The 14,292-nt window shown below is 35.0% G+C and overlaps 1 protein-coding gene across 3 annotated transcripts in view; it reads right to left on the reverse strand.

Moving 5' to 3' along the window:
- Ssbp2 (single stranded DNA binding protein 2) overlaps positions 1–14,292 on the reverse strand; it is a 225,409-nt gene that overhangs the window by 123,590 nt on the left and 87,527 nt on the right. For all 3 annotated transcript variants that reach the window (XM_048331621.1, XM_048331619.1, XM_048331620.1), the window contains exons 3-4: positions 10,300–10,361; positions 3,972–4,056 (exon numbers count right to left, since the gene is read on the reverse strand). In XM_048331621.1, coding sequence (XP_048187578.1) covers positions 3,972–4,056; positions 10,300–10,361 — 147 coding nt within the window. The remainder of the gene's footprint in view (positions 1–3,971; positions 4,057–10,299; positions 10,362–14,292) is intronic.

Below are 14,292 nucleotides of genomic sequence, written 5' to 3' on the forward strand. Positions count from 1 at the left end.
ATGTAACTGTAATCCCTCGGTATATCACCTTGGCAATAAAATTAAATTAAAAAAAACTTCAATAAGTTTCTATGTATCAACATATAAATTTATTCTTTCAAGCAAAAGCCAGAGACTCAGGCCTTTTTTTCTTTTGTGCCAGTCACGGGGCTTGACTCAGAGCCTTGGTGCTGTCTCAAGGCTAGCATTCTACCGCTCAGAGTCAAAGCCATTTTCAATTTTTTTTGGGTGGTTTATTGGAGATAAGAGTCTCACAGATATTCCTGCCAGGGCTTCAAACTATGATCCTCAGATCTCAATCTCCTGAAGACTTATCTGAGTCTTACTGTGTTTGTATTATTTCAATTGTAAAAAATAGATCTATGACTTCTACAGTATTATACCATCAGTTTCAAAAATTCATGAGAACATGCAAATTAGCTTGAATAACTTAGTGCTACCAACCAATCCACACATGAGGAAAGAAACCTGCTGTATTACTATCCTACAACTCCTACTACTGACATTGCCAGAATTACAACAGATAAGAACACTATTGCAGAAGTACAACTTACCACTGGATTCAAAGTCAAGACAAGAATACATATCACAACCATATCTCACCAAATAGAAGATGTCGCTGATTATTTTTTTCTAGGGTATTTGCAAGTCAAATACAGGGCCTTGCACGAGCTAGGTTAGTACTCTGTCACTGATCTACACAATGAGCCATAAAACTGATCTTTTAAAACAAAAAACAAAAAAAGAAAGGAAAGGCAAAGAATACTGCGAAATAATCACAACATGTCAAGAAACATCTAATACATGCTTCCTAAAACAAAATAACAAGAAAGACTGCTACTAATGTCTCTACCTGTTAATCCAAGTTTCAAAACTTTTTTTTTTGGCCAGTCCTGGGGCTTGGACTCAGGGCCTGAGCACTGTCCCTGGCTTCTTTTTGCTCAAGGCTAGCACTCTGCCACTTGAGCCACAGCGCCACTTCTGGCCATTTTCTGCATATGTGGTGCTGGGGAACTGAACCCAGGGCCTCCTGTATATGAGACAAGCACTCTTGCCACTAGGCCATATCCCCAGCCCCAAGTTTCAAAACTTCTAAAAAAGCCAGTCACAGATCATTTGGGACTATTTAGTTTTCCTACTAAATTTGAAGCTACTCCCACCACATACAATACATGACTGTTTTCTAAAATGAAACTGTGGCCTATAAAAGTCATTCAGCCATTCACATAGTTTGAACCTCAAGTCTTGCTTCAACAAGCACAAACAGCTTTTGAATCTTATGATAGTGTGGATCAAGACAGTGTGTTAATACCAAACAAATTTTATTAGTTGCCCTGAGGAGTTTTGTTCAAGTTGGAAGCATCCTGAAATAAGAGAACGATTTGGGCAATTATTATGTTATACAACATATCAGTTGTGCTGTCTAAGTTAGTCTAGGTAGTATAAGTATCTCTCTCTGAATTGTATTCCCTCACCCATCATAATGTTAGTTCTTTTCCCTATCACCCCATTTCTGGCCAAGTTTTTCTTCCTAGACTTCAATTTTTATTTTTACCTTTATTCCCTCATTTGTTTAACCTGTTCATACAGCTTACAAATGATTCCTCCCAAATAGCTGGTGTCTGCTCAAGATAGACCAAGTTTCTGTTCATCAGTTATGTTAACTATCAATATTTTTTAAATTTTCTACCTAAATCCTTACCACTGAACAGTATCATTTTGCCTCACTTTTACTTTTTATTTGCAATTTCATTTGTGATTAGACTAATTTAAGACTTCCCTCAATACCAAAAATATTGGAATAGTCTATGCCTTGAACCTTTTCTTCAATTTCTATTCTATCATGTCCTTAGATTTATTGTCTGAAAATATCGATGTTTTTTTAAAATGCCCACTGGCTTGGCATTGCAAAGACTTTATCCAGAATAGGTAAAACTATATGAGAACATAGAAAATCTGAACTTTCCTGGTTAACCCATACTCAATATTTAATCAAAGATATGTCCTTAACTTCTCTAGATACCAGATTTATTGTCTGAATATTTTAAATTGTGAATTTTAGATTATTACGGATTCAAGTGTTGTAGTTTTTTTTTTCAGTTGTTTACTGAATCACTTTACCGAGAACCCCTGAGAACTCTTGATTTTTAGTTTTAGATCATGAACACTTGACCTAAGAATCTGAAGTAGAATTAGTGAGAAAAACAGGTTTTTTATAACCAGATGAAAGTAAAGGAGAACAAAATAAGTGAGTTAAAAAGATTCATCAGTGGCATGCATAACCTGTTTATTACATCCACTTGCTGTTTCTGTAATAAAATACTTGAAGCTACATAATGTACAAAGAAAAGAGAAATTCAGTTCAAGGTGAAAGGGGCTAAAGTTCAGGATCAGGCTGCTCTTCGGTTTATCTCTGATGATGCTCATGGTAGACTGTATCACATGGTGGAAGAACGTGCATAAGACATCACGACAGGACAGGAAGTCAGAAAAGAAGACATTCAGACTCTCTCTTTTCAGAATAACCTACTCATAAAAACCAGACATGGTTCCTGTGAGAACCTCATGTCCAAAGTACCTCATAACAGACCCCCATCTCTTAAAAGTTACCAGCACCTCATGGTTGCAACACTGGAGACCTACTTTCTAGAATGCCTTTAGGGCACACACTCAGACCATATCTAAGCCATAATACTGATTATACTGTGAGACTGTTTCATTAGAAAGAGAAATTGGGAGAGGACAGAAATGAATCTACTTTGATTATAACAGAAACCAAGAGCATCTTTGATAGAATTCTCTCCCATCTCATTCCTAGGCAATATCTTGTTCCTCATGCTAACTTTGGGAGTTACAATTCCATCCAATTCTATTCTTAAGTCTCAGACTGAATTGATTTCTTTAGAAGATCAAGACTTGTTTTTCTCTTTGGAAGCTTGATTCTGATCTTTGAGGATTTTTGGACAGAATTACACTTTCCCATACTAACTAAAGTACTTTTCTGAATCAGTTTTAGGTACTTGCTAACAGATACTATCTTGGGTGATGGCCTCAACTCTACTTTTAGAAAAAAACAGTGGATTTTCACCATCCCAAATTCAATCTGTGTTACTTTTACGCTCTAAAAACATAGTAATTGGGGCAAGAAATATGGCTAAGGGTAGAGTGCTTTCCTGGCATGTGTGAGGCCCTGGGTTCAATTCCTTGGTACCACATAAATACAAAAAATAAATAAAACTATTAAAAAAAAAACATAGTAATTTCCCACCACTTTGTAATGCTATCTCCTCATTTTCAAGTGCAAATTTTCCCCAAAGAAAATTTTTCTTGTTTTTTTTTAAGCCCAATTCTACTACCTGATATAATCACTTTCTAAACCAGATTTTCAGTTTTGACACAATATGCTCAAACCAAGGACAATTTACTGTTTTTCCTAAAACAATGAATTTTTTTCACATCACATATTTATTTTTGCCTAAAGTCTTCCCTCTCATCTAACATTTCCTTTTAATCCATAATAAATTTTTTGGTAACTCAATTCAGTGCTGTGGGTAATTCAATCTTACGACACAGAAGCAAAAGTTGTAAGAAGAAAAAAAAACAGAGTATTTCAAACTTTTTAAATCTTACATTCAAGAGAGGAGCTTATGCACAGAAATCTTACAATGAATCTCACTGGAGAATTAAAACTCACTATCTCATTTTTATAAATCTGAAATTTCCTAAATCAGACATTCTTAATCTTAAGAAATATCTCTAGTATCTTGGAGTTTGCCTATGATGTTCTAAGCTTCACTAAGCCTCAGCATCCCTTTGTATTGCACTTTTAAATTAAAAGCTTATTTTTCAAGAAAAGAAAAACCAATTTCTTAAGTACAAAAGCAAAATAAAATGACACAATAAAATTTTCAAGAGCAGAGGTTTAAAAGAAATTTGACAATAGAACTTTAGAAAAGTCTATGTTCACTTACGTAATCATGGAAGGCTTTTGCTTCGCTTGAGTGTTCACATGTTTCCCGTCTCTCTGGAGCTGCACAGTAGAGATCCCAAAATACACTGAAAAAGTAACATTAAGAAGATCATAAACACCAATATGATAAATCACAATCCTAATGTATGAGACATATGTTATTCTTTACACAAACTTTTTCTTCTTCAAGACAGGTTATTTTTTTTTTGAGAAATTAAAATTCAGGTGGGGCTTTTTGTGCAATAATGCAGTAGCAATCAGACAACTTCCAGAAACAGTATTTTCCTAAAAGGATAAGATCATCTAAAATAGTCATTTTTGTGCAGTGTAAATATAGTACTTTCCTAGTTATCTACAAAGAAGAGAAATAGTAAATAATATTCTACTTCAAACATTAAAGAATAAAATGGCTCATTAATTATTTCAAGATAGTGTGTGTGTGTGTGCGCGCGCGCGCTTAACTAGGCCTCATGGTTTTGCTCAGCTTTTTTTTGCTCTCCACTAGTTCTCTACCACTTAATCCACACCTCCAACCTGTATTTGTTGGTTAATTGGAGATAAGAATCTGACCAACTTTTGTCCAAGCTGGCTCCAGAACTCTGATCCTTCGGGTCTCGGCCTCCTACGTAGCTAGGACTGCAGGTGTGAGCTACCCATGTCTACCTTTAAGAGCATTCCGCTATTCCACTTACAAGCCAATACCTTCACCGTTACATCACACTGGGCAGCCAGATAACACTGGCTCATGCCCATAATCCTAACTATTCAGGACGTTAAGATCTGAGGATTGAGGTTTGAAGCTTGTCCAGCAGAAACATCTCGGAGACTCTCGCTACAAAATGGCCATCAGAAAACCAACAACAACAACAACAAAACAAAAAAAAAGACTGGATATATGGCTCAAGCAGTAGACCACCAGTCATAAGGGAAAAACCCAAGTAAAAGGGTGAGGTCCTCAGTTCAAGTCTCAGTACTGGTACAATAAAGTTATATCAGTCAAACATATAAGAAAATGCTTAAAGCTTCCATTGTTTTGTCTTGCAATTAATTAGCAAAATAGGTTATTTAGTTTGAAAGTATCCATTTTAAATCATTTTTAATATCTGAATTTAAAACATGCTTCTTAAAAATCATAAAGGCTCTAGCTATTCTTCAATTTATTGAGATAATAATAAGCATGAGTTGGTAATTTAAAAACCAGAACAGCAAGTGTCTGAAAGTACTGATTATAAATAAAGGCAATTATAATAATGATAAAACGATGTCTGTCCCACATTTACAACTCCATAGAAGTGAGAGGTAGACCAAACAAAGTGGCCAAGGACACAAGTGTTAGAGTATGAAATGTCTGAGAAATAAGCTAGCTCTACTGATTACTGTGACTAAATCATTTAAATGTACCAGAAACACAATTTCCTCCATATGTAATGAAATTATTTTAGCATATTATATGCCACAAGCACAATGTCCACTACATACTAAGCATATAATTAATATATCAGTATTAGAATTAAGCTACATCAATACTTAAAAACATATATATATACACATATATACATACACACACACACACACACACACACACACACACACACACACATACACATATTTAAAAGCAGGTAACTTTGGTAAGTACATGGGTAATGACCAGTGAATAAAACTTGGTATACTGAGCCTGAACTTTTGTTTTTAACCTAGAAATTTCACTTAGTCTGGATCCTCAGCTAGGAGAAAAAATTCTGTAGGTCTTACAACATAAAGTAAATTCACAGTTAATTCAATAAGATTAAGATTATCATCAGAAATGAAAAACATGAGACTGAGTAATGCCATAATTTCCTTTAATGCTTTATTTTCTTTCATTTGTTTAAAATGCCTAAATACAGAACTTATATTACATGTTATTAAATTTTCACAATTACTATGGATAAATGTTGATGGCTCAAATTATAGCAATATGGTGATTAAAAATATGAATTTATTTCCTAAAGCAAGAATTGGGATTTATAGAATGTAAATCTCATAGCAATACTTGATTTGCTCTTGGCTGGAGAGATTTATTAATCTGCGTTAATAAGTTATTCTGATGATCAGCTCACTCAACTTGTTTCTTCATTCACAAGAGCAGCAAGAGTGGAAACATCTAGACCTTCTTAGACATAGACTCTATTCAACTTGAGATGCTGATGATGACTCAACTTCTCAATTGTTCTAATCCCTACTTCTGTTTACTGGTTTATCTCTCCTATTATTGATTTTTCTTTGTGGTAACACAGCTTTGCACTTGGTAAATATTTGTGAAAGAAGTTTACACAACATTTTCAAATGTTCTATAAAAATAGGGGTCAGAGGTCATAAAGTCCTAACTGGTCCATCAACAAACTTACTTTTACCATATAAGCAAGCAGTAAGTCGCTGACAAATATTTACTATGCCAATTATCTGACCTCAGTGGCAATCACAACTCCCCTGGTCAATGTAAAAAGGCAATATTAATTAGAGTCCTGAATTCTTAACATAAAACACAGATTATGAAGCCCAGTTCTAAAGAGGTAAGGATTGAAAGGGTCAAGTATTTGCTAGATTTAAAGCCCATGGTAGTGGCCTCGCTATACACAGTGATCAAGAAAGCTGAGAATCTGGTATTCCTCTGGAAGAGGGGTGTGTAGCTTTCAATTCTCAGAGACTTCATGACTTCAAACCTGATAAGAGCAAATGATTTTCTATAGAGGAGTGGGCACCTCAAAGAGTATATTAGTAGTTTTAGGTGATACAAACTAAAAACATTAAGAAATGATATCTCTTTATATTTTGTGTATACCAGATTTAAACTAAGTATAGCAGGAATATACTAATGCGGCAATTATTTAGCAGTACTGGCTATCTCCAAACCTGATCAATACCATGAAAAAGGGATCCTTTGAATCTAAGTATTAGTAGAAAAAGAAGGAAAAAGAAAAACAATGACAGATTTACAAGCTAAAACAAAACAGTTGAAAACAAAACAAAGCAAAGAGGTAAAGTCAAGGAGAAGCCCAAGACCAAGACAAGCAATAAATTATTATCAACCATGATAATACATAAATAGGTTCAATTCATGAAAAAAGTAGTTAAAGAGAAACAGGTACAAGAAGCAAAATTAGTGCCATAATGGAAAAATCTTTAAGCCCTTCCTTACTCTGTTAATCCACAGATCCATAAGAACAGATATTTTAAATGATTTCTTAAATTACATGGTGGAGATCTCAACGTACGAGTAGACTAAACAACATTCAGAAAATAGCTAAGGATTTACATTCTAAATCTAGATATTATACATGTGTATGGTATAAAATGAGAATTTTACATTATACAAGAGATCAGTCTTAAACCTCAGGCAAACAGCACAATGGTGCTTAATTATAATGAACCGTTGGTCCAAACACAGGAACAACGCCCAAAGGACTGCACCTGTTCCTGCCATGTATGTATGTGAGACAAACGGAGGAAATCCACAACCACAACTGACCAAGTGTGGTTTCATTCATCACAGGACTTCTAGAAAGGCATGCTTTTAGGAGAGATTAAAAGGTGGTAGTAAATTATGTACAAGAACACCATACATACAGAACTACAAGAGAAATTTGTTTTTCTCCGTTTAAGAAGGATGCTGAGAAATGAGTATATAAGGCAGTAAGTAGGAAGTTTTTCTACTTAAAAAAAACACAAAACAAAAGATAACAAGCCATGCAAATACCTCTTCTACCAATTACTGCTACAGAAAACACACATCTGTGCATATTGGTGCCACAATGAATTGATATGCACAACGAATTGTTAGGCATTGAACACTGCCTAGAAGCTTTCAGTGTGTTCCTACTTTGTTCTCTCTCAAGGTCTATATATAAATATTTCAAATATTTTACTCAGAAAAAGTCAATATCACCTATCTCAGTTCCCTCATCAGAGGTCCTTATCCTACTTTGAAAAAAATCTCTGAATTAGAACTAAATTTCTTGCCATCAAACCTACAATATTCTCTATATCCCCTCTTACTTCAGTGAAAGAGATGTCAGTCCTTTCCTCTTCCTTACAATTCTTAACTTGTGCATTAAGAGCTCTTTCTCCCTCATCTTCCTTCTCTCCTGTATCTTAAGCCTCTCTCCACTGCCTCCTCCTTGTAAAAATTATGCACAGTAATTCCTCTTCCATCTAAATTGAAAACCTTCTCTTTCAAATCTGTGATATGCCGCTGGAATGAATTTACACTATTTGTCATTTCCTACTTCCCAAATTCTCAAGTCACTTCTGAACCCAGAAGTCTCACTTCCTGGCTCATTTCTCATCTTGCATATAAGTCATCAGTGGTCTTTCCACTATATTCTCAAAGGGCATGTTCATCCTGTACTTTACCTTTCCACCATACCTGCATCTACTAAATCCTCTCTCATCTCAAAACTTTCCTGTTTTGCTTTCTGTAAGGCTCTACTTTCCCATCATTAACTAGACTTTTTTTTTATCTCCCTTGTAGCCTCCTCCTCAACATCCTTAAATGTTAATGACACAAGGGTTCTGTAGAATATTCGTTTGTCTCTTCACACACAGATAATAACATTCACTCATCCTCTTCTCTGTTGAACATCAAAACCATTTAACCAGCTGACTGCTCAACAACCCCACTTAGGTAGCATGTATTTCAATTTCACCATGCCTAAGAAGCTTCACTTTTTACCAAATCCTGCTAGTGATACTTCCAGACATGCATCTCCCATTCTTCCACTTCCTCCCCACTGATTATACATTAGGTTTCAGCAACCATTATCGACTCCTCATTGCAATGGCTTCCTAAGTGCTTCTCAGCTTTTGAATTTATTCCTGTTCTTTCACTATCTACGCTACAGAACTAGACTATCATTGTTAGGGTGAATATTGACATGATTAGATACCTACTTAAAAACCCACTTGTGTGGTATCATCTTTACAAATCAACTCACACTCCCAGTTTTCTAATCCAGCCTCATTCTTTCTACTTTTTCTACATATTATGCTCTCCTGTCCCTCACCTTTGGTCCTTGCAAGTAATATAATCTCTTCAGAACACTTTCCTTCTCTATCTCTCCATGTCTCTCTGGTTAGTTCATACATAGTTAATTTGGCTTAGATAACAGCTCCTCTAGGTGAAATGGATTTGCTATGTGTCTACATAGTACTCTGCATGTCCTCCATGCCATGCTTCTTTCTCACTGCTTCTTGAGCTTTTCGCTTTTCCCAGTAGACTATCATTAGCAAGAGAGTAGGAATGTACATCTGTTTTATTCATGGTGTCCACTGTATCTAGTATAACACCTGGACCAAGCAAGGCAATCAATTAGCATTGTTGGCAGTATGCAATAAATAGATATTACAGATTTACAAAGAGAAATTTCCTCAAGGACTCATTAGAAAATCAAAATTAAATACGTACCAACCACCCACAACATGGTAAAAAAGTACAAAGAGATATAAAGGTATGAAAAGTACTTTTTTCAAGGCAAAACAAAAAAATTTAAAAACTGCTAAAAATGTATTTGAAGCACTCACTGACCACTGCATCAGAGATCTGTTTCTCATAAATATGCTTTTCCATTTTGAAAAAATGGAGATGAATTTATTTTCATCTTCTTATTTGTAAATTAGTCTTCTCTTGTTCTCGAATATTTTTGTTTGTTTTGTGAGTGACTGTTGTTTGGGGTAGAACTGGCCTGTTAAAGCAGCTGTCAATCAAGTTATCATTTCTCAATCTCCTCAAAGAAGAAACTGGATAGCTTTGGCATACCAAAGCTTATGAACAGACCTAGGTAGTGGTCTAGCATTATGAGGAGAAGGGAATAAAATTAACAGTAATAATAGAGACCTTGCTTTCTCTCTATATCCACATTATGTAAGAACACACCAAGAAGTTAGCTTTCTAGAAGCCAACAAGAGAGCCTTCATCAGAAATCAGCCATTCTGGCATTTAGTCCGTCTGGCATTTAGTGAACTTGTAGCCTACAGGGCTGCAAGAAAAATAAGTTTCCATTAAGCTTAAGTTTATTGGCATTCTATGGCATTTTCTTAAGCCAGCCTTAACAAACTTATGCAAAAATCATACTTCAGTTAGAGGTTCTATATACTAATTTTCATCTTGACACAACAGAAATATCTTTAAGTCAATAATATCAAAAGCTAACCTGAGTTTTTGTTTCTCAAAGCTACCTTGCAAGTAACAATTTTGAAAAGTGAAAAAAGAAACATAATAATAAACAAATATATTACAAGCCTATTGTAATGCATTATCCATGTAAATAAAACATGGGATAAAAGATACTTACCACCACCAAGAATGTAAGAATCCCGGTGGTTCCCCCAATGTGATGTTTTTTTCCCATCTTATCTAAAATGAATAAAAAAGATATTAAATACTTTCCCAATAATACTTCCCCACACACAAATTACAAAGCAATGCCTTTTTCATTTAAAATGCCATAGTAACTTTTAAGTTCATAATTTTCATATTATCCTTTACTCCAATTTTCCCAGTACTCATTTCACATAGTGATTTGTAGACAGAATTAGTATATGAGAGAGAAGATGAGAGCCATTATTTCTGTGAATTTGCTCCTCACGGTGCCTGTTATTAAGGTCCAGTATTAGCTCTGACTCCATGCTCTTTGAGATGCTGACACCGAGGATCTATTTGTACACTACCTTAGTCCTTCATTAAATAGGTTCCTGTTAGGTCCCATAAACTAAGAGAGCCTCGTGAAAGAGACTGGAAAGAAGAAGGGACAAGGAGTGGGTATCTCTAGGGATGCCACCACAGCACAGTTCATTCAAGTGACGATGTAAGCTAGTTTTACTTTAGCTGTTTCCAGCACAACTAGAACCAGAACCAGTCCATGCAACCCATTTCAGAAGCACAAAGACCTCTCCTTAGAGGCCTAAAGCTCACTTCCACAAGGCTACTCTGATTTCTTGAGGTACCAATAGTTAGACAGCTCTTTCTCTCCTTAGACATCTAGGCTCAGCTATGTGACATTTCATCTTTAATTGTTTTAAATAACCATACCTCTTTAATTTGGTTGCCAGCCCTTATGACTTTATAGCAAAGATTGATTTTAAGCAACTTAATTTCTATGTTCGCTTTTGGGTTTTTAAATTTGTTCATTCATGAATCTATATTACATTTTCTCCACTGAAATTCTTAACATGTGTTTAATAAGCATGTATGGATTGTGATAATGACACATGCCCTTCCTTATGCAGTAAGAATATTTAAAATACATTCCTTTTGAGCAGAATGCAGTGTGTGTATAAATGTTGCCATATGAACTGGGAAAAGTTACTTAAGTTCTCTTTGCCTTGCTTCCCTCACCTGCAAAATGGGTTAGTAATAGTTAACTATTTCAAATGGTTGTCATGAGGAGTTAAATTGGTAAATATGACAAACCCTAGGAAGACTGAAGACATGTAGCAAATGCCTAATAACTGATAATACCTGTGATTATTTTTTTCAATACCCAGGAAAACACACATACAAAAATTTATTTTAAAAGCACTGACATAGGGCTGGGAATATGGCCTAGAGGCAAGAGTGCTTGCCTCCTATACATGAAGCCCAGGGTTCGATTCCCCAGCACCCCATATATAGAAAACGGCCAGAAGTGGTGCTGTGGCTCAAGTGGCAGAGTGCTAGCCTTGAGCAAAAAGAAGCCAGGGGCAGTGCTCAGGCTCCCTGAGTCCAAGGCCCAGGACTAGCAAAAAATAAATAAATAAATAAAAATAAAATAAAAGCACTGACATAAAATTCCAGTGATATTCCTTATTATATTCAGGAAGTGAGGTATGTAGCAAACAAAATTTAGCTTACTCATCAGAATAGTATAAAACACCTTGGTAGAAATCATTCATAAAATCAGGAAAAAAGAGAAATCAAGATTAGAACTAAGGAAGAATTACCTATGCTTCTAGTCAAAATAACAATATTAATCATTTATACAAAATTAAGCTTTCATTTATTCAAAATTCTTTAGGAACTTGTGATCACAAATCACAATGCAAGATTTGAAATCATGAAACTATTAAGAAATGGGTGAAACAATAGGAATCCTTGGCAAAGGGAAAAATTTTCTGAGTAAAGATCCAGAAGCACAGCAAATCAAAGAAAGATTTGATAAATGGGACCACATCAAACTAAAATGTTTCTACACAGCAAAGGGCATATCCAACAAACTAAAATGATAGCCTACAGAATGGAAGGAGAGTTTTGCCTGTTACACATCAAACAGTGGCCTAATGTCTAAAATATACAGAGAACTTAAAAAATTAAACCCTCAAGAAAAACCCAACAATCCAATTAATCAATGTGCTAATGAGCTAAAGAGAATCTTTTCAGAAAAAAAATATATAAATGCCCAATGGACACATGAAGGAGTACTCACTATCTCTAACCATAAGCTAAATGCAAATCAAAACAACACTGAGATTCTATTTCATCCTAGTTAGAATGGTCATTAATCAATAAGAACAAATGATAGCAGATGTTGGGCTAGATTCAGCCAAAAGAGAATCTTAATACACTGTCGGTGAGAAACTAAACTTGCTTAAAACTTGGTGCAAAGTAGTATGGAGAACTCCTCAAAAAAACTAAACAGAACTACTCTATGACCAGCAATTCCATTTCTGGACATTTACCCAAAGGATTACAAAGATACAGTAAAGCCACCAGTACAACCATATTTACTGCAGAATTATTCACCATAGCCAAGGTATGGAATCAGTTCAGATGCCCTCAATGAACGAAAGGACTAAGAATATGTGGTATATGTATGCAATGAAATTTTAATCATGTATTAGAAAGAATAATATTGCACCATTTGTAAAGAAATGGAAAGACTTGGAAAAACTACATTAACTTAAATAAGTTAGGCACAGAGACACAAAGGATGCATGTTTCTCTTTGTATGTGGAGGCTATATTTAGCTTACAAACTTATTAGTGAATGTGTTTGTGTTTGGTGTTATGCGAGCATATACAAATGTATTAACTGAAATATGGTAGATCCAAGGAAGAACTCAAACAATACAATTTCTCAGAAAAGCAAAATCAAAGTTCAACAAAATGAACACCAGGAAGCCAGAATTAGTAAGGTATGTGATGGGGTCAAGGAGAAAAGGGGTAGGCCAATGAAGAGGAGAAGAAAGGGAGAATGTAGTCAAGAATTCAGTGCATAGCCTACAAAATTAAGAAGAAAGAAGAGGTGGGTAGAGGAGGGATGAGTGAGATGACAGGAGTCATGACAGGAGTGATAGGTCAAGATGCATTAGACACTGGAAATCCAAAGGTCATGTGTGTGTATGTACATATATATATATACATACATATGTATATATATACATATGTATGTATATATATATACACATATATACACATATAAAACAGAGTGAATTTAGACATTAGAGATCTGAGTAGGTAGCAAGCACAGTGTCCTGAGTTCAAATCCTTATATTACCAGGGCAGAGACTAAATATGAGAAAAACCATAATACATTTTAGAACTGTAAGCTACATCGTAATTTGAATGCTCCAAAGAAGTAACACACATAACTTGTCACACAAAAGGTGACAAACATCTAAGTTACCTTTTATCTAATAATTGATCAGTATTATATCATCTTGGTTCATAAAAATAAAGAACAGTATGTAATTATACTTATGTGAATTAAACTCTGATATCCTGCTAAAGTTATAATTTAGTCAAAAACCTTTGTCTCAGTCTCCTAATGTTTGCCTTACTATCTTTCCACTGTCTGATGTCTTCTTGAAAATTTGGATCTCCAACATGAATCCCAGATACATTAATATTCAGATTATTATCGCAGAAAAAAATTCTGATTGTATGCTGCAGCAAAATTTTCAAAGTAGTGTTCTTACATTTCATCTTAGCTTACTAACTAATATGCTCATGAAATAAGGCCAATATTTCTAAACAAGTACTATTCTTAATTAAAAGAAGAAGAATGTGAGAATGCTTGTAGAGGAGTTAAAGCAGCATAACTAGGCTTTAATGCCAGGGTATGTTACAGGCAGGATCAGATGCAGAGTCTAATGAGCCCCAGTGCACCACATCAGTCACTAAGCAGTCTCCTTCAATGCATTTCCCCAACCAATCATCAGCTATTTCAGGAGATGAAGTACCCCAAGAATCTATCAGTACGGCTTATATTTGATATGGTCTTTTATCAGAGGAAGCCTGAAGGTAATCTATGTGTATTTTTTTAGAATATTACATCTTATTATTCCTTAGAGGAACTAAAAACATTTCAC

This window comes from Perognathus longimembris, chromosome 22 (assembly GCF_023159225.1).
Source record: "Perognathus longimembris pacificus isolate PPM17 chromosome 22, ASM2315922v1, whole genome shotgun sequence".
NCBI classification, from domain to species: Eukaryota; Metazoa; Chordata; class Mammalia; order Rodentia; family Heteromyidae; genus Perognathus; species Perognathus longimembris.